General features: G+C 52.7%; 2 protein-coding genes across 5 annotated transcripts; one reads left to right on the forward strand and one right to left on the reverse strand.

Annotated features, from left to right (window-relative positions):
• Positions 1-1405: 1405 nt before the first annotated feature.
• Man2c1 (mannosidase alpha class 2C member 1) lies at positions 1406-13543 on the forward strand. Its single transcript, XM_051156519.1, has 26 exons — positions 1406-1523; positions 1821-1943; positions 2255-2378; positions 4012-4082; positions 6357-6534; positions 6789-6978; positions 7967-8073; positions 8247-8357; positions 8555-8647; positions 8763-8879; positions 9090-9185; positions 9291-9436; positions 9832-9955; positions 10302-10423; positions 10507-10592; positions 10685-10840; positions 11045-11142; positions 11293-11387; positions 11597-11701; positions 11788-11944; positions 12044-12187; positions 12490-12599; positions 12697-12776; positions 12955-13103; positions 13184-13293; positions 13377-13543. Exons 1-26 carry the CDS (start codon positions 1423-1425, stop codon positions 13501-13503), a joined length of 3120 nt encoding a protein of 1039 aa, XP_051012476.1. The 5' UTR covers positions 1406-1422; the 3' UTR covers positions 13504-13543.
• A 503-nt stretch (positions 13544-14046) lies between these two features.
• On the reverse strand, positions 14047-19750 carry Neil1 (nei like DNA glycosylase 1). 4 transcript variants are annotated; one of them, XM_051156523.1, is made up of 11 exons: positions 19338-19607; positions 18140-18400; positions 17944-18031; positions 16124-16243; positions 15972-16035; positions 15666-15765; positions 15185-15312; positions 14954-15019; positions 14739-14800; positions 14392-14554; positions 14047-14281 (listed from the first exon to the last, which is right to left on the reverse strand). In XM_051156523.1, the coding sequence occupies exons 2-11, from the start codon at positions 18375-18377 to the stop codon at positions 14207-14209; spliced, it is 1104 nt and encodes a 367-aa protein (XP_051012480.1). In that variant the 5' UTR covers positions 18378-18400; positions 19338-19607; the 3' UTR covers positions 14047-14206. The 4 variants fall into 4 exon arrangements, with proteins under 4 accessions (XP_051012480.1, XP_051012478.1, XP_051012479.1 ...); XM_051156521.1 differs by lacking the exon at positions 19338-19607 and adding an exon at positions 19614-19750 and having other exon boundaries at positions 17944-18400; XM_051156522.1 differs by having other exon boundaries at positions 14954-14981; positions 17944-18400.
• Between the last annotated feature and the right edge of the window lie 428 nt (positions 19751-20178).

A 20178-nucleotide genomic window follows, 5' to 3' on the forward strand; every position in this document is an offset into this window, starting at 1 on the left:
ACCATATCTGCTTTTAGAGTGTTTTTGTCACGGGGACAATACACTTTTTTTAAAAAATTTATTTATTTATTACATATTACATACAGTGTTCAGCCTGCATATGCATCTGCATGCCAGAAGAGGACATCAGATCACATTATAGATGGTTGTGAGCCACCATGTGGTTGCTGGGAATTGAACTCAGGACCTCTGGAAGAGCAGCCATTGCTTTTAACCTCTGAGCCATCTCTCCAGTCCCAACAATACACTCTTGAAGGCAACAAAAAACCTAATGGAAAAGCATTGTAGAACAACGGGCTGAGGCAGCATGCCTGGAAGAGTAATCCCACTAAGGGTTTGGTTTTCTCAGCTATATAGTTTGCCTCTTCCCCTCAGTTTTACTACCTCAAGACCATGCTGGCCTAGGAGGAGGGAGCACACGGGTCTGACTAGAGGCAGCCTGGGCAGTTGCTCACTGTGTACAGCACCTCCAACTCCCTGCGCGTCAGGTAGGGTTTCGGGGCCCTTTCACGAGAAGAAGCCCTTGTGACCAATAGGGAACTTTGGTCAAGTTTTCACAAGTAGCCGAGTTAGCTTTATTTAAATGACATTTGATTTTCCTTATTTGGTCATTTTTTTTTTCTTCTGAGTAACCTGCATTTTAAAAGTAAACCTGGCTATTTCCTCCTGTTTTCCCCTCCAGCAAACGTTACGGCCTGAGGTCGGCTTTTTGCATTAGGATTCCCTGCTGCATCAGGTTAAAGGTCCTGACGTTTGAGTGATGGGCGGCAGTGGTGTGTACAGTGTCTGTAGTGGAGGATTACAACGGGTGCAAGGCCCCATTTCCCTATTTCTCAATACTTTGTTCATCAGTTTGAAAACACCCAAGGCAGCCTTGCGCTTTTCTTTCTTACATACATACATACATACATACATACATACATACATACATACATGCAGTTACCAGTGCTCAGGTAAGTGAAGCGGCTGGAAAACTTACTCTTGGTTGGCCCTAAATCTTTTTCCAAGACCTTCCATATCCCTCGCCTTTCAGAGTCATAAGTTTCCCAGGCTGTACTCAAAATCGCTGTTGCCGCGAATATCCATCAATTTATACTCCCGCTCCCAGGAGCTAGAGTTTCGTGCATTGTAGACAAGAACTTCCCTTACGGAACCACATCACCATCTCAAACTTACCAGTTTATTTAAGAATAATTTACCCAGTTGTCTGACAGCTGGGATGAGATGAGAACCAGGAAGGCGCAACTTCCGGGTTTCACCGGGATGGCTCCCCAAAGCCAGCCTCTTGGCGTGGTGTCCCAACAAAAGCTGCTCGGGTCTGTAACGTACTAGTTGGATGCCGGAACCTTTGGTTCCAAACGGTGAGGCGAGCCGACAGCACCAAGGATCTTCCGGGGTGGGGTGGGGAGAAGGCGCATCGCCATGGCGGTAGCACCGTTCCTGAAGCACTGGCGCACCACTTTCGAGCGTGTGGAGAAGTTCGTGTCCCCGATCTACTTCACCGACTGTAACCTCCGCGGCAGGTGTGGCCCCTGGCCTGCGGAGTCCGCAGAGCCCACAGACCGCATCCTTGCGCTCTTCCCCTTCCCTTCCGGAGGGAAACTCAGCCTGTGGCTACCGGGGCTGCAGAACAAAGTGCCCGCCGCAGTCAGGGCAGGGGCTGGGGAGGAAATCGTAGAGGGTCGTCGGTGCTGCTGAGCTGCCAGGCAGTCCTCACAGCGTTAAGCCGAGAGCGAGCGACCCCGCACCCGCCCGCCGCCGGCCCACGGGTGGAAAAGGGGGTGGCCTCTAGCACGTGCCTATTGGCTGCCCCTACCCAGGCTCTTCGGGGATAGCTGCCCAGTGACCCTCTCCAGCTTCCTGACACCCGAGAGGCTTCCCTACGAGTTGGCGGTGCAACAGAACTTCAGTCCTGCGAAGGTTGGCGACAGCTTCGGACCCACGTGAGTATATCCTGGTTTGGGGAAGCTCCGCCCCCTCGGAGGCCTTACCACCCAAGGCCACGCCTCAACATCTTAAGCCGTCAAGGGCTATATGGCAGAGAGTCGCGCCCTCTGCTGATGAAACTCCTTCATCCTTCGGAGTCTTCACCTGAGTATTTTTTCATCCTTGCTGAGTTTCTGCTTCTCTCCCTCTTTTCCTCACCGGTTTCTCTGACGCTGCAGATGCCTGGAGAAAATCTTAAGGCCCTGTTGACATTTAATTCTAGGAACCATGTTCCATTCCGAGGCCCATAGCAGTTGCTCTCTTGCAGATGGTGGACCTGCTGGTTCCGGGTAGAAGCGGTCATCCCAGAAGCTTGGGTGGGTCAGGAAGTTCATCTTTGCTGGGAAAGCGATGGAGAAAGCCTTGTCTGGCGTAATGGGGAGCCTGTCCAGGTGAGGTGCCCTCTATTGCCACGTACAACCACAGATTAGCCTGCTTATTTTTGAGAAGCCACAGCTGAATGACTGGGCCTCCAGAGTGGTTTCATTGTATCATTTGATCACCAGTGTAATAAACCCGCAGTTTTCTTTCTTTTCTTTTTAAAAAAAATGTATTTATTATGTATACGGTATTCTGCCTGTATGTACACCTGCAGGCCAGAGGAGGGCATCAGATCACATTGTAGATGGTTGTGAGCCACCATGTGGTTGCTGGGAATTGAACTCAGGACCTCTGGAAGAGCAGGCAGTGCTCCTAATCTCTGAGCCATCTCTCCAGCCCCCAGAAATGGCTCAGTGGTTAAGAATGCTGCCTACTCTTCCAAAGGTCCTGAGTTCAATACCCTCAGTTTTCACAAACACTTTTTCGTATAGTACATATTTACTGGGGACATTTAAGGTCATTCTATAGTAGCATAAGGTAAAGTCTTCCTTCCCATGAGTCTCTTCTCACTCCACATCACGTTCTCTGGATATATATTTATATATTAGAAAGTAAGATAGAGGTTTCTTCAATGATTCGTACAACTTTCATTCCAAATTCTAGTACCTTGAGTGAGAATTGTCTTAAAAGAAGGCCAGAGCCTTGTTCAGTCTTCCTCCCTTCACTGGCTAAATATATATATGTCCCCTGGCACCCACCTTACTGAACACCGAGGCTGCACAAGTCTGTCTTGAACCCAGAACCTCACAAATGCTAAGACAAGTAACCGTCCACCACCTCTCATTTAATTTGAGACAGGGTCTTGCTGGGTTGTCCATGCTAGAAGTTTTGCACTTGTTATCCTCCTGCGTGGACCTCCCAAGTAGCTAGAATTATAAACCTGTGTCAACATATCTGCCTCATTCCATGGGATTTCCCTTTACATATTCATGAGTAGAAAGGGCACCAGGAGCCACTCCAGGCCTCCTAACCCCTGTCCACAAGATCACCTGTAGGGACCTCAAAGTTGGCTCAAGACGTTCCTAGACCATGTTCTTAGCACAAAGGAGATCTGTTTGTCCCAGAGGACAGAAGGGAGCGAATGAGAGACAAAGACAGGGGATGGAGGATGAGGGAGAAGGCGGAGGGAACGAGAGAGAAGGAGAATTAGTTGTCCTGGAGGACAAAGGATTGAGAGCAGCAGTATAAGATACAAGGAAAGACAAGGTGTTTAATTTTAATGGAGCATGTTAATTCGGTGAGCCAAAGGGGGCATTTGGCTGCTGGACTTCAATACTCTAAGAAGTGGGCTTTGGTGATCAGCCTCAGGAGGAGAAAGTGGCCAAATAAGGGACTAGAGCTTGGTGGTAAGGATGCAATCACCAGGTGAGCAAGGCGGAGGGAATGGGGGAGAAAGGCAAAGCCTGCCAGAGCCATGCTTGACATGCTTAAGCTGGCCACATCCCTTCATCACCTGCTGTGTGCCGGTCATCAATGGGTGGGGCACTTGCTACCAAGGGTCCCTGATTAGTTTATCCTGTCCTTTCCTGCTGGAGGGGACTCAGGGCTAGACAATTGGATGGCAGAAACTGGCCCCCTTTGCCTTTACACTTACTTTGAATTTTCTAAACGCCTCGGGTCCTGTCTCTCTCTCTTCTCTAACAGGGTTTGACCAAAGAGGGTGAAAAGACCAGTTATGCCCTGACCGATAGGCTGCGAGAAGGAAGCCCTCGAAGGTGAGCTAGTCCCAGGGGACTAGTGAGGCAGGGAGGAGCTGAGGCCTGAGTGACCTCAGAGGCACCGCCACTCCTAGCACATATACCCTCACACTCTTTGGCTGTAGGAGGTTTGGTTCCCTCCCCCTGACTATTACAATGTTGACTCTCCTCAGGCTAGAGAGATGGCCCAGCAGGTAAGAGTACTCACTGCAGGGCTGGAGAGATGGCTCAGAGGTTAAGAGCACTGGCTGCTCTTCCGAAGGTCCTGAGTTCAATTCCCAGCAACCACATGGTGGCTCACAACCATCTATAATGAGATCTGGTGCCCTCTTCTGGCCTGCAGGTGTACACACAGGCAGAGTGCTATATATATAAAAAAAAACAAAAAAAAACAAACAAAAAAAACAAAACAAAAAAAACAAAACAAACAAACAAAAAAAAACAAAAAACAAAACAAAACAAAACAAAACAAAAAAACAAAAAAAAAAACAAAAGAGCACTCACTGCTCTGCTAGAGGACCTGAGCTTGGTCCTCAGTTACCCAGATCAGGCAACTCACAGCTGTCTGTAACTCCAGCTGAACCCTAAGGGTTCCTGCATGCATGTGGCATTCACCTACACAGACATTAACGCATAAATTAAATCTTAAAGTAAGAGTTCCTTTCTTGTGGCAAATATAAAAGAACACAGAGAAATACATCACTCCTATTTTCCTTCCACCCAGGACAACCATTCTTTTTTTTTTTTTTTAATAATTTTTAATGTTTATTTATGCTCTTTGGTGTTTTGCCTGCATGTATGTCTGTGTGAGGGTGTCAGATCTCGGAGTTACAGACAGTTGTGAGCTGCCATGTGGGTGCTGGGAATTGAACCCAGTTCCTTTGGAAGAGCAGTCAGTGCTCTTAACTGCTGAGCCATCTCTCCAGCCCCTAGGATGACCATTCTTAAAATCTCAGCATTCATATTCTCAAATTTTCCTTCAGCAAAAATTCCTTTTACTAGTTGAGAATATATTTCTTTGTTATTTTGCACCTAGACCTTTTACATTTTCCCCTCATATTGAGGGGAGATCTATGATACCATCAAAAGCGAAGGCATTGGATTTGGTTGGGGTTTTGCCTTTTGTTTTGTTTGAGACAGGGTCTCACTCTGTAGCCCGGGCTGTTCTGGAACTCACTATGTAGGACTCACATAGAATTATTTGCTGCTTCCTTCCTCCCAAGGGCTGGGATTAAAGTTGGACGCCACCATGCATAATTACTGCATTTTAAACTTAACTGGACATTTGTTTTGCTTTGGTTTTGTTTTGTTATTTTTCTTTCTTTTTTTTTTTTTTTTTGTTTTTTTTTTGTTTTGTTTTTTGTTTTTTGTTTTTTTTTTTTTTTTTTTTTCCGAGACAGGGTCTCTCTGTGTAGCCTTGGCTGCCCTGGACTCGCTTTGTAGTCCAGGCTGGCCTCGAACTCACAGTGATCCGCCTGCCTCTGCCTCCCGAGTGCTGGGATTAAAGGCGTGCGCCACCACGCCCGGCTTTTTTTTTTTTTTTTTAGACACAGTTTCTCTCTGTGTAGCCCTGGCTGTCGTGGCATTTGTTCTGTAGACATGCTAGCCCTAAATTCACATATCTGTCTGCCTCAGCTCCCAAGTGCTGGGATTAAAGGCATGCATCACCACTGCCCTTGTACATTGTTTCAGATTCTCCCAAACACCAGGAATAGGGTAAAGTGTCCATGAGGGCCAGGCGGAAATAGACAAATTGTGAAACTGCTGAAGGTTCTGGAAGAATATACTGAGAACTCCATGTGGGACTTGCCAGACTAGGAGGGGCTGGGGTCAGAAAGGCTTCCCTTGGGACATGGAGTTTAGCTCTGGAGGGGACTCTGCTGGCCACGTCCTGCTTCTGGAAACAGGTGTGCTGTGTTGGCTGGTTGGGCTTGCGACTGAAGTCAGCCTTGGAAGAGCCAAACTAGTCTGTTGTGCAGTGAGGCTTTGAGACCAAAAGTGCCTTGCGCAGATAGCTTTGGAAATACGAAGCTAAACAGCAGTGTAGTTCACAGGAGTCCAAACTTAGCCGCTATCCTCTGTGCCCACAGCCAAACATTGCTCACAAGGGCACGCGTTTGAATTGATATTTCGACCCTGATACTTCACATCCCATGGGCCTCCTCTGGGAGGTGGATCCTAGAAGTAAATGAGGAAGGCTCAGCTGAATGCCTCCTACCTGCCCTCTTCTCATGCTCCCAGAACTCACTGCTGCCAGTCCGCTGGCCTGAGACTGCCTCTCCCCATTCCTAGCTTGACCCTCTATGTGGAAGTAGCCTGCAATGGGCTTCTGGGGGCCGGGAAGGGGAGCATGATTGCAGCCCCCGACCCGGAGAAGATGTTCCATCTGAGCCAGGCCAAGCTGGCTGTGTTCCACCGGGATGTCCACGAGCTCCTGGTGGACCTGGAGCTGCTGCTGGGTGTGGCCAAGGTACTGGAGCTCCCCTCCCATCTAGACCCCTGCTGCTCCAGAGAGAGTGTTGCTCAGCTCAGCTCAATGGGACTCTGGGAAATCCAGAGTCAGAGGAGAGCTTTTCTGTGTAGATAGGGATGGTATTGAGTTGGGGCACCAATAGGATTCAGAAGTGGGGGAGAGAGCTGAGCACCCTGGAGAGGCCAGCTGGAGCCTAGTTCTCTGCTCGCGCCCTTGAGGAGGAGTCATTAAAGTCCAGAACCCTGCTGCAGGGCCTCGGGGAGGAGAACCAGCGTAGCTTCCAGGCCCTGTACACAGCCAACCAGATGGTGAACATGTGTGACCCTGGCCAGCCCGACACCTACCCAGCAGCCAAGGCCCTGGCCTCCAAGTTCTTTCGCCAACATGGAGGTGAAAGCCAGCATACGATCCATGCCATTGGGCACTGCCACATTGACACAGGTAGGGCACCGCTGGTTGTTAGGGTGTCAGGGTGCCCTTTAATCCATGGTTGTGGCCAAAAAGCACAATATGATCCTTGTAACCTTTTGCCCTCTTGGACCGTATTTTTCCCCTTATATAGAATGAGTCAGGATTATTGGATCGTGGACTCTGCCAGCTATGGTTTACTTGTTCTCCCAACAAAAACTGATACCTCAAGAGGCCCCGTGACAGACACTGGTTGGGTAGCATTGTGGAGGCTGATAACCCGAGTGGTCAGGCATAGTTAATGTTGCATATAGGACCTAGGGCCGGAAGAAGTATTTCATCCAAGTAGGTTAGGGAATTCAGAGAGGTTTCCTAGGCAAAGTGACATTTAAATTGAGTGAGAATAAAGCAATGGAATTAGTTAAGACAGAGGCCTCCCCCCTCCTTCCACCCCCCAAGTATAGAGGCCAGCAGGTTCCAGTAAGGGTTGAGGTGTTCAGCTTTGAATCTGAGCAGTTTGTGGTATCTCTGAGAACTTTGGGTTGCTTGTTTGCTTATTGTTATTGTGTTTAAGTCCAGGCCTTTGCTATGTAGCATTGTCAGGCTTGGAACTGATAGCAGTCCTCCTGCCTCAGCCTCATGAATGCTGGATTACAGGTGTGAGCCACCACACTCTGAAATGCAAGCTCCTTGCTGTACCTCCCACAGTACAGCTTGCCCAGACGAGCCCATGCTATACCGATGCTGCAGGGGACTCTGAGCCTTAAAGTCAGGCTCTTCCCGGGCCTCTGTGTGCTGGCAGTGAATCTCAGTCCGTCTTCCCTCTCCCTCTCCTCCTGCCTTGCAGGAGGGACATGCAATAACAGTACAGGAGAGATACCAAAAGGTTTGCAGGGTAGACGCAGTAGGGAGAGGCTTAGGCTGACCCTCTGGAGCCTTAGGCTGGCTCTGTCAGGGTTCGGGAGCAGTGGAGGGCAGCAGCCTTATTGTCTCTCTGCTCTGGGTCCTCCCCTCTCGCTAGCCTGGCTTTGGCCCTTCAAGGAGACTGTGAGGAAGTGTGCCCGGAGCTGGTCAACAGCTGTGAAGCTCATGAAGGAGAACCCTCAGTTCGTCTTTGCCTGCTCTCAGGTCAGAGGGCAGCTATGTGGAGGAGGTGGGCCTGATGTGTCCTAAGGTCTGGGGACTTCAAAGGCCACGGGTATTCCTTACTTTCAGCTACCTACAGGGCCACCAGATGCTGGACCGTGTGAGTAGGGTCTTTTTTCACTCCTGGCCCAGCTCCTACCCCATGTTGCCCACAGGCCCAGCAGCTCGAGTGGGTAAAGAGCCACTACCCTGGCCTGCATGCCCAGCTCCAGGAGTTTGCCTGCCGTGGACAGTTCGTGCCTGTGGGGGGCACCTGGGTAGAGATGGTAAGTGCCCATTCCCAGCACTGCCCTCTCACAGCTAGTCAGTTGGGCTTGAAGTGAGCAAGGTAGACTCTTCCTAGGCTTGTAACCCTGTGATAGAGCACCCCCTGCACCTTTATGACAGAGTGAAGTTGGCTCAAGCTCCAACGTGGGTCCAGTCTGGGGCTAACCACAGCTGCCTTACTGTCCCTCCTTGCCAGGATGGGAACCTTCCCAGTGGAGAGGCCATGGTGAGGCAGTTCCTACAGGGCCAGAAGTTCTTTCTGCAAGAATTTGGGAAGATGTGTTCTGAGGTAGGCTGGGAGCTGCCACCCTGGGTATACCCAGGGGCCACTGGGACTCGGCCCACAGTGAGGAGGGCTGAGGCTGATGGCCCTCCACTGAGAGCTGAGAGCCATATCCCCACAGTTCTGGCTGCCAGATACGTTTGGCTACTCGGCGCAGCTCCCCCAGATCATGCTTGGCTGTGGCATCAAGCACTTCCTGACACAGAAGCTGAGCTGGAACTTGGTCAATTCCTTTCCGGTAAGCAAGCCCCAGGCTGCAAGGTTGCAGGGTCTGGCCCCACCTGGCCCACTCACCCCTCTCAGGCTCCCGAGGAGGCCTGGACAGACCTCCAAAACCCTATCCAGAGTATGGTAGGCCTCTGCCTAGATCACAGCTAACATGGATGTGGAAGGCCCACGTTGCCTCAGGTCTGACTCTGGCCTCTCTCCTGCCTGTCTCTGCCGGCAGCACCATACCTTTTTCTGGGAGGGGCTGGATGGCTCCCGAGTGCTGGTCCACTTCCCACCTGGAGACTCATATGGAATGCAGGGCACTGTGGAGGAGGTGAGGGGCCATGCGGTGTGGGGGAGGTGAGCGGCCATGGAGTGTGGGGGGTTTCAGGGTGGGTTGAGTATCTTGTCCTAGGCTGACCTGTCCCTTTCCATCTAGGTGCTGAAGACTGTGACCAACAACCGGGACAAGGGGCGGACCAACCACAGTGGCTTCCTCTTCGGCTTCGGGGATGGGGGTGGTGGTCCCACACAGACCATGCTGGACCGCTTGAAGCGGCTGGGCAATACCGATGGGCTGCCCAGGTCAGGCCTGAGGCAGCAACATCAATCCTTGGCTCTCAAGCTACCTTCATATAGCCCACCCTCAGTCTCTTTCCTTGAGCCTACCCTTTGTTTATATATGAAGTCTCAGCCCCTTCGCTGGGCCTTGTATCTCTCAATTCCTGGCCCATCAGTCTTTCAAACTTCCACACTGGGGATAGGGTGGAGGAAATTCTGACGTAGGAAGAGGCTTGCTTGAGTGCAGCACTATATACATGCATGCATACATACATACATACACACACATACATACATACATACATACAAGGAACTGTCTAGTCAGTGGCTTCTCTGCTGGGGCCCTCTGGTCTGCACTGTAGGTAAAGGGCAGACCACAGGACTCCCACCTGGGAACCCAGGCTTGTGGTCTTCCTCAGGGTGCAGCTGTCTTCGCCTGCACAGCTCTTCACAGCACTGGAGAGTGATTCGGGACATCTGTGCACATGGGTCGGGGAACTCTTCCTGGAACTACACAATGGCACCTACACTACCCATGCCCAGGTCAGGGCAAGGCTGCCAGCCTAGAAAATAGAGGGTCTTGGTCTACATAGGGAGGGCTGTGGGGGAAGGGCAGTGAGAGGCAGGGAAAGAGTTCAGTGGGCTCCTTCTCCAAGCAGAAGCTTGGAAAAGTAGCACAATAGGCTGGGTTAATACTCAGATACAGGGAGGAGGTGGGTCAGAGCCTCTGGAGGAGGAAGGTGCGGGTGGGAGGCCACTTGACATGTTTCCTATGAGAAGCCGTGTCCAAGAGGCCTTGGGAGGCTGTCGGGTTCTGAGCAAGTGAGAACTTTGGAAGGTGTCCTGGGTCACAGCAGAATCCAAGCTGACCTTCCCTCCCTGGGCACAGCTCAAGAAGGGAAACCGGGAATGTGAGCAGATTCTTCATGATGTGGAGCTGCTCAGCAGCCTGGCCCTGGCCCGCAGTGCCCAGTTCCTATACCCAGCAGCCCAGCTGCAGCACCTCTGGAGGTAAGTCGGGTGCCCCTTCTTGCTGCTCGCCCTGCCGTTGCCAGCCTCCCAGCCTTCCCTGTCTCTGCTCTTGGTCCCTGTAGGCTCCTACTCCTGAACCAGTTCCACGATGTGGTGACCGGAAGCTGCATCCAGCTGGTGGCAGAAGATGCCATGAACTATTATGAAGGTGAGGCTGACCTTCACAGCAGCCCCACTGCTCTCCACCCAGGATCGTGTGGGACCCATTGGCTACCCATGACCAAACCCATCTCTCTTCAGACATCCGTTCTCATGGCAGTACGTTGCTCAGTGCTGCAGCCGCAGCCTTGTGTGCTGGGGAGCCAGGTCCCGAGGGTCTCCTTATCATCAACACGCTGCCCTGGAAGCGCACTGAAGTGTTGGCACTGCCCAAGCCTGGTGGGCCTCACAGCCTAGGTATGAGCTGAAGGGGAAGTCCTGCAGCAGGAAAACCCAACACTAGACAGCATGGCTGGGATATTTGCCCCAGGGATCTCTATCTTGGGGTACCTCAATCTGGAGAGAAGTAGCCATGTACTACCCCATTCAGCCTATCCTTAACCTAAGCAAGGTTTCTAGAAGGTCAGGGAGACTACGCTGATGCTCAGGCCTTGTCCCTAGCCCTGGTGACGGTACCCAGTGTTGGCTATGCTCCTGCTCCCTCCCCTACTTCACTGCAGCCTCTGCTACCCCAGCAGACTGTGTTTGTGATGCAGGAGGTAAGTCCTAGCAGCTGCCAAGATGGTGGGGCCTTGCTGGGATGCTCCACGGTCTCGGGGGAAGGGGCTGGGCAATGCACAGCTTTAGGAGGGTTGGGTTGGGGGGGTGAGGAACAGCACTAACTCAGCTCAAGGGTCCTCTCCCCCAAGACTGACGGTTCTGTGATTCTGGACAATGGCATCATCCGGGTGAGACTGGCTCCGACTGGCTGCCTTACTTCCCTGGTCCTGGTGGCTTCTGGCAGGTGCCAACCCTTCACTGTTGTAAATCTCGTGCCTGGCAAGTAGATCCCAAACTGTACTCCCTCTGTTCCCTAGCCACCACACTGTCCAAGTAGCCTACGAGCACCTCAAGGGGCAGAGCAGGCTGGGCTAGCAATCCCCTGGCCCTATGTAACCAGTCCCCAGCAAGTCCAGATGGAGAGAGCACCAGTCCCTGTGTCCGTCCTTCCAGGGAAGCCATTGCTGAGGGCGCCCTGGGAAACCAGTTTGTGCTGTTTGATGATGTGCCATTGTACTGGGATGCATGGGATGTCATGGACTACCATCTAGAAACACGGTACACACTGGGCAGCACGCCTGGGGGTGGTTGTGGCTGTGCAGACATGCTGCTCTGGCTTAGTGCCTCCCACCTCCATCCCACAGGAAGCCTGTGCTGGGCCAGGCAGGGACCCTGACAGTAGGCTCTGAAGGTGGCCTTCGGGGCAGCGCCCAGTTTCTGCTACAGATCAGCCCCAACGGTCGGGTCAGCCAGGAGGTTGTGCTGGACGTCGGTTGCCCCTATGTCTGCTTCCACACCGAGGTAGAAGGGGCAGGGTAGTGGCCATCTTTCCCGGGTGGGGCTGGTGGGGAAGCCTGATGCCCTTCTGTTGTCCCCACCCTCCGTCCATTCCACTCCCAGGTGCACTGGCACGAGGCCCACAAGTTCCTGAAGGTGGAGTTCCCTGCTCGAATACGGAGCCCCCAGGCTACCTATGAGATCCAGTTTGGGCACCTTCAGAGGCCTACCCACTACAACACCTCTTGGGACTGGGCTCGATATGAGGTCTGACATGGGGATGGGGGAAGGGGTGAGCTTTGTGCTTTGAGGACGAGAGGAGGAAAATGACTGACACCTGTGGTCTCTAAGATAGGCCAGGCATTTGCTAATCGCTTTACTCTGGTTTGCTACTATAGCCACTGTTAACTGTTTCACAGATGAGGAGGCAGGCAGACAGGTGGGGTGGCATGCCCAGAGCTTCCTAGAGTGGCAGCTAGGATTCAACCACGGGCTCCAGAACTTACTGCCGCCCTACTGAAAAGGGATGTGGGGTGGAGCCACCCATAGGCCTTGGATCTGCCCTCCAGGTATGGGCCCACCGTTGGATAGATCTGTCTGAGTGTGACTTTGGGCTGGCCCTGCTCAACAACTGCAAGTATGGAGCATCGGTGCGAGGCAACGTCCTCAGCCTCTCCCTGTGAGTGCAGGACCTGCTAGGCCCAGGCCTGGCTTGGGTATGTGTGGGGACTTCCTGTGCTGGAACTCCAGCCCTCCATCTCTCCCTCCCACTCCAGGCTGCGTGCACCTAAGGCCCCAGACGTTACTGCTGACATGGGGTGCCATAAATTCACTTATGCCTTGATGCCACACAAGGGTAAGTTCCAGGGTGACGAGGCCCTTCTATGGCTCTTTACACCTCTCTACCCTGTTTTGAGGTAAGGAGTAACCCAAAACATTGGGGTAAATTGAGGCAGCTTAGCCCCATATCTCCTCCAGAGGCACAGCAGGGAGCTCTCACTGTCCACATGTGTTTCTTTCTGGTCACACCCCAGGTTCCTTCCAAGAAGCTGGTGTTATCCATGCTGCCTACAACCTCAACTTTCCTCTGCTGGCACTGCCAGCTCCAGGCCCCGCCCCTGCCACCACCTGGAGTGCCTTTTCGGTGTCTTCACCGGCAGTCGTGTTGGAGACCATCAAGCAGGCAAGGGGCAGGACAGTCTGAGGGCGGTTCCTGAGATGTGTAGGCCCTTGGCCCCATCTACTGACCTGTCTTCCTCACAGGCTGAGAAGAGCCATCAGCACCGCACACTGGTTCTAAGGCTGTACGAGGCTCACGGCAGCCATGTGGACTGCTGGCTACACACATCATTGCCTGTTCAGGAGGCCATCCTGTGAGTGGGAGATGAGACGGACGTAGAGCTGGGAGTCTTGCCTTTGTCAGTCCTTGATGGCCTCTCCTCTTCTCTCCATCCAGATGTAACCTCCTGGAGCAGCGAGACCCTACTGGTCACCTGTCACTTCACGACAACAGCCTGAAGCTGACCTTTTCTCCCTTCCAAGTGAGGTCCCTACTGCTTGTGCTTCAGCCTCCACCAAACTGAGTCTGGTCTGCGGAAAGCTTTGGGAACTCTTCCTTTCCACTTCCCCGGCCCGAAGCATTTTGTACAATAAATGCTTAGATTAGCAGCCCTGGGATCATACTTTGTTGTTCTTCTTAGGGCCATTCGTTGGGCTGTAGGGAGGATGGAGGGAGCTTCTCTCCAGGGGCAAGACCTGAGGTTACCTGTGTGTGCAGGGTCTGGCTTGTGGCCCCCATCTGAGATACTGGAGACCTCACGTGGCCATAAGCCAAAGGGACTTTGAGATAAAGAGTTGCTCCTAGCCAGGTGTGGTGGTGCACGCCTTTAATCCCAGCACTTGGGAGGCAGAGACAGGCAGAGGCAGAGGCAGGTGGAGTTCAAGGCCAGCCCGGTCTACAGAGCGAGTTCCAGGACAGCCAGGGCTACACAGAGAAACCTTGACTTGAAAAACCAAACAATAATAAATCATTTAGCAGTGTGTGGTGCTCACACCTGTAAGCCCAGCAGCTATGGAAATGAAGGCAGAGAGATCAAGCAGGAGTTTAATGTCACATTCAGACACATATGAGCGCAAGGCCAGCCTAGGATATATGCGACCCTGTCTTAAAAAACAGTTGTGCAGGAAAAGTCATGGGGGCTAAGGCATACAGCCCTACAAATACGGCCTCTAGGGATTCAGGCATGCCCCTGGATTTATAGCAAGGCAACAGGGAGGGAGTGCCATCTATTTATGAGGCTGAAGGTCTCCCAGCCTCCCTGGTTCGGGTATCAGTCTTACTCTTTGGGGGTCTGCGGCGACCTGTGGGGAGAGCAGGTGAGGTAGTGACTGTGTGTATTCCCTCTGTTCATCCCATGTCACTGGGAGGGGACCCTCTTTCCAGCTCAAGGAGGATGTTGAAAAATGTTCACCTGTGGTTGCCTGTCGCCCCCTTCTCTTTCCCGTCTTAGAGGCTGTAGGGGGTTCCAAGTTTTGTTGGAGGCTGGTCCCTTCAGGCTGTTGAGCTTTATTCTTAGGAGGGTGTTTCCTGGCCTTTCGAGTCCTAGAAATGGACTTGCTTGAAAGTGTACGGTCCTGGATGGAGAAGTCGGCCCTTACTAGGTTTCTAGCAGTTCACACGTGCACCAGGACCCACAGCTGACATTCCTACTGTGCTCCAACACTCCCTTGCTAGGGGAAGATAGCTGGCCAGGAGCCTGCCTGAGGAGTGGAGGTGGGCACTAGTAAGTGCGGAGGAGGCAGGGGCTGGCGATCCTACCTCTTTTCTGTCCTCAGCATCCAGCTGTGCTTTCTGTGACTTCTTTGTTCGGGATCTGCCCCCTGTAGGATGTAGAGATCCCTAGGGCTTCAGCCCTTCGCTAGACTCTTAGTTCTTTCTGGGTTACTCCAAGGTTGGGGAGGCATGGGAGGATGGGTGTGCAAGGCCCGTGGGGTCCTTCCAGCTCTTTATCTCACACATTAAGAGCTGCTTACCTTTGGGTGCCAAGGGTCCGGGATCACCCTAAAAGGGAATGAGGACAGTTCTGGAGTCCACCTGATCTGGTAAAGGGACAGTTTTCCTTGGAGTGGCAGGGCCATATCCCATCCCCCAGCCCCCTCAGGAACAGTGTGATCCTTGGCGGGCCTCCACAGGCTCCGGTCATCTCTACCCCAGCAGCTTTTCCTGGTGTCTCTAGTTGCCCATATGAGTAGTAGGGCTCAAACCTGGAACCAGATGGTGCGGCCCTGTCGGTCTCGCAGGGAACTCATGCCTGGCACGCCATAGCACCGCAGCCAGGCTCGGAAGGCAGCAAAGTCCTCCTCCCCACGCTCTGGCCCATAGCCTTTGCCCCCTGAGGGACAGAGGAACCAGTCAGAGGCGTGGGGATGCTGTGAGGTGGGAGCAACAGGGAGCCTGGATCAACCTGGCTCAGACCTCAGCTAAAGAAGCTGCTGGACTGAGTCAGGCCACACCACCTCCTCCCACTGCGACTAGCCCGTGTCCTTTCACTCTGGCTTCTCCATCAGCAGGAGTGAATCATTGTTTCACCTACTGCTTGGAAAGCTGGGAGAAAGTGGAAATTTGCTAAGAGACATGGTCTATTTAGCACACTCCCATCCCTCAAGCCAAGAGGACAGCTGCCCAGCATCTCACAGACGCTGAAGCAGAGACCACCGGCCATCTCTTGGTCTCCCCAGGCCTCACCCAACTGAACCACTTCCTTAGGCACCAAGTGACACAGTTCCAGCAGGTCTGGGTTCTGCAGTTTGGCCTTGATCTTCTGGCTCAGGGTCAGCTCTGGGCTCTGAAGGGGGTGTGGGCAGAAACACGGTGTCAACTCACCCCAGCTCAGACACTGAAGGCAGTGGACTTCCCCTCTAAGCTTGACAAGGCTGATAATGTGGTTCAAACCCCCTCCATACACTAAGGCAGACACCTGAGTCTACCCATATACCCTTGGCATCCAGGCTACCATGAGAGCCAGCACACATGTGCTCGCACTGTCCTCACCAGCCGGCAGTGCTGCAGGGCCTCTAGAACTGTACGGGCCTTCTCAAAAGGGGGAATCTTCAGCCTGGAATTGGGGGAGGACCCAGGCTAAGTAGTAGATGTGGTCACCCATGCCCCACTCCAGCCATTGTACCCACAGCCTGCCCGCTGACCGGTACAAGATCTCTGCTCGCAGATAGTTGCCAATGCCATTGAAGAACCTCTGGTCCAATAAGGCCTCGCAGATGGGCCGGTCAAAGGCTTTGTCTGATAGGTTCCGAAGTACATTCTCTCTGGAGGGACATAGGCTGGATGCACGAGACCCATCCCACATCCCAGGAGGGAAGAAGGGTTGGGGAGTCTGTTCTGAGCGCAAGGAGGAACCGTCCCAGCTCCCTCTGGTCTCAGCACCATTTGGGCAGCTGGTAGGTTTTCCTATTTGTTAAATGGGGGGGGGGGGAATATGGGATTAAGTTTATTGTTAAAGAATCAAAAAATGTTCAGCCAGGCATGGTGATTCACACCTGCATTCCCAACACTTGGGATGCTGAGACAAAAGGAGAGAGGCAAGCTTGGGGCCTGCCTTATTGACATAGCTAATCCCAGGCCAGGGCTATATAATAAGATCCTGTGTGTGTGTACACACACACACACACACACACACACACACACACACACACTCACATGGGACATGTGGTGTAGTGTGCTAAGGTGTGGTGGCACACCTGTATTCCCAACACTAGGAAGGCAGTAACTTTACTGCCTCGAGAATGTAGCAAATACCACCAGGTCATCCTGGGATAGAATGAAATCCTGTCTCAGCTTGCCTTCACTCCTTCAAAGTATGAAGGACTAGCTGGGTGGTGGGCATGAGTGAATGTGATGAGGAGCCCTAAGATTAAAAAAAGGGGGGGGGCTGGAGAGATGGCTCAGCGTTTAAGAGCACTGACTACTCTTCCAGAGGTCCTGAGTTCAATTCCCAGCAACCACATGGTGGATCACAACCATCTATAATATGATCTGATGTGCACTGTATACATAATAAATCAACAAACAAACAAACAAACAAAAAGTAGAAGCTTCTATGTACTGCTGATATCCACCCTCGCCAAGACACCTAGCTGGAGGGCTATGGAAACTGCTTTGAGGTCTACCAAGAGATGAAACAGAAACCAGCAGGCAAGCAGCCTATGGTCCCCAACTCCCCAGGAAAAATGAGGCAGCAATAACCCAGGGCTACAGGCAACTCAGGAGTCAACTGCTTCTGTGACACCAAAGATGTGACCAAGCCTAGGGCTTGACAGAGGCATAAAATCTGTTTCCAGGAAGGAAAATGAAAATGTGCCAGGTCCACCCTAGCCTTGCACCCCCTCAGTTCTTGCCACCAAGGCTTTGTTCCAGGATTTACACAGCTGGTTCAGTCTCCATCAGTCAGATCTCAGCTCCCCAGATGACAACGCCACATGTGCTCCCCACCCTTGGCCAAAGGTCTCCTGGCCACCTGCTTTACTTCCATTATCAGTGCGGCGAGTGAAGGGACCACATTCACCTTGCCCACTGCTGGACCCTGCAGGCCTGTCTCGGAGCAGATACTCCTGTTGTCTCTTTAGAGGCAAGCACTGAGAACAGGGACAGTCACAGAGGAAACCCCAGGACAGAGACAGCTGAGCAGGCAGAATGTGACAGACCACCAAAACCTGACTCAGAAACTCAGCCACTCGGCTACCCTCTCTCCACTGGGCAGGCTTGTTTCTTAAATACCACGAAAGCCCTCTACCATCCTTGGTGGCCCCAGGAAGCCAAGCGGGCTGCTGGGCCGCAGCACAGGTCTAATGCAATTTCTGGGTCCTCAGACTTTGGCTGCTCTTCTTCCTTTGCCCTGCCCTCTCACAGGTGTGCCTGCCCTCACACCAGCTCAGTGGACAAGGGGCTGAGGCTCAGTAGGGCTAGCATTTGTTGTTGTTGTTTTGGCCTGGTACCCCATATATCCTACCTGAATCGTTCGTACTCCAGCAAGACACAGGGTCCACGGCCTGCCTGCCATTCACCGGCAGAGTCCCAGTGACCAAAACGGCGGATGTCTACGAAGCAAAGTGCAAGCCCGGGGGCAGGTGGGGCCGTGTAAAAACGTAGATGGGCATGGGGCGGCAGTGCATCTGCAGGCACCAGCTGGAAGGATCCAGTCATACCAAAGCGGAAGACAAGGGACAATGGCTTCTGAGGAGGCTGGGCCCCAGGCAGGGGGTTCAACGTCAGGCGCAGCTCCTTGCCTCGGGCTAAAGCTGATATTTGGTAGGCACTGCTCTCAAAAGGTACCTCAGGGTTCCGGCTGACAGAGGACTTCTCCACACACCCACCAAATACCAGCCCCTTACATGCCTCATTCACAAAGTGACTGGCCAGGTGCAGCTCTGGGCCCTCTGGCATTCTGAAGGAGGAATGGCGGGTCCCTGTAGTAGGAAGGGAACACCTGGTTGGGCTGGAAGATGCCTTGTTAAGTCGGAATTATCACTGTTTTTTTTTTGTTGTTGTTGTTGTTTTGTTTTTTGGTTTTTCGAGACAGGGTTTCTCTGTGTAGCCTTGGCCATCCTGGACTCACTTTGTAGACCAGGCTGGCCTCAAACTCACAGCGATCCACCTGCCTCTGCCTCCCGAGTGCTGGGATTAAAGGCGTAGGCCACCACGCCCGGCTTATCACTGTTTTTTTTTTTTACAGAGGAAAAGTCAGGGGCAGAAAGGCACGTGGCCATCTAGGATAGTCAAGGAAACGCTTAAGTACTGGATGCTGGAAAGCAGAAGCTGGGAGGCAGCATGGCTGTCTTGCTCACTAATGCTTTTCTTTCCATGGGCTTCCACACCTGGTTTTAGAATAAAGTTCAAATCCTGGCTGGGACTTGTTTTGAAGCTCCGCCCCCCCCCCTCCCCGCCACCTACAAATCAGTACCTTCTCATCTCCAGCCCTTTACCCCTACTGTCCCCTACCCTGCACACAGTAGGGAGTTTGAAGGAGGGCTCCTACCCCCCGCCCCCCTCCACATCTTGACATAGGAGCTCCCAAAGTTTAAAAGTTGTCATTTGTTCTGGCCTCTGCTGGCACCTCAAAGGCAAAGCTCCGGTCACGCATTCACCGCACCTTCGGCTGGCCCCGCCCCTGCCTAGCATCCAGGGAGGTAGAAACTCAAATGCCTGCTGAGCCAGCAGCGATTGAGCCAGCCTTCCATCACCACCCAGCCAGAACAGAGAAGCTCCCCCCTCCCAGCTATCCTCTAGTCCGGGCAGGAAGCAGAACTAGGAAGAGGAATGCTCCATCAGTGCACAGCCCTCAGGAGTCGGGTGGGGTAGGTATTGTGGGGTGCCAGGAACGACCGGGCTCTTCTTTGCTCTCACCTCAGGATTTGTTACTTGCAGTCTGAGGCTAAGATACGTGTATGGCAGACGCTTTTCGAGCTTTACATCCAAAAGGGTTCGGTTTGCCGAAAACCTTCAGAGTCCTAGTTTTGCTAGGAGGCGGGGCTTTCTATGGCACCCTCCTCCACCACATACACACCAAAATCTTGGGTTCCCTGCCTTCCCCAGGCTCCCAGATTCTTTAGATCCTCTGCACCAGCGAGGATCCGTATGGTCCCCCATCCAAGCTGGATACCTACGCTGATTGCTCCTCACCTTCAGGCCGCAGCCACTAAGGGGTTAATCCTAGCAGTCTTCCGAACCTCAGAGAACACTGGGACAGGACATAGCCGCCCTGGTACTGCTGGGAAGTGTAGTTCCTCAGGAAGGCGGTCGAGTATGGACTGGGGTTCCTTAATAGCAAACTATGGTGCAGTCGCGTGGCCCGGAGGTGGCAAAAGACCTGGTCTTACTGTGAGCGGAGCCGCGGTCAGGACTGGTGCCCGGACTCTCAGCTGTGTCTGCAGTTGAAGTTACAAGTTAGCCTAGCCAGGGTTGACAGTCGCTGTCGGAAATGGCACTGACTGTTAGAGCCACCTGCAGCTGTATGCACGACACACAGGTGCATGATAAACAGTCCCTGGGGACCCAAGATGACCTTGTTAATGCGCAGTCAGACATAACATATAAACAACGTTATCACTGCCTGCGGAGCGGGAAGTACATCCGGAAAAACACAGCGCCTTCTCTCTGTGGCAGCTTTAGGTAAAGTCAGGAGTTAGGCACAAAAGCTTGGTCTGGCCACAACCTGAGGCACAAAAAGTGTACACAAGATACCTTT

This window comes from Acomys russatus, chromosome 14, assembly GCF_903995435.1.
Source record: "Acomys russatus chromosome 14, mAcoRus1.1, whole genome shotgun sequence".
Lineage (NCBI taxonomy): Eukaryota > Metazoa > Chordata > Mammalia > Rodentia > Muridae > Acomys > Acomys russatus.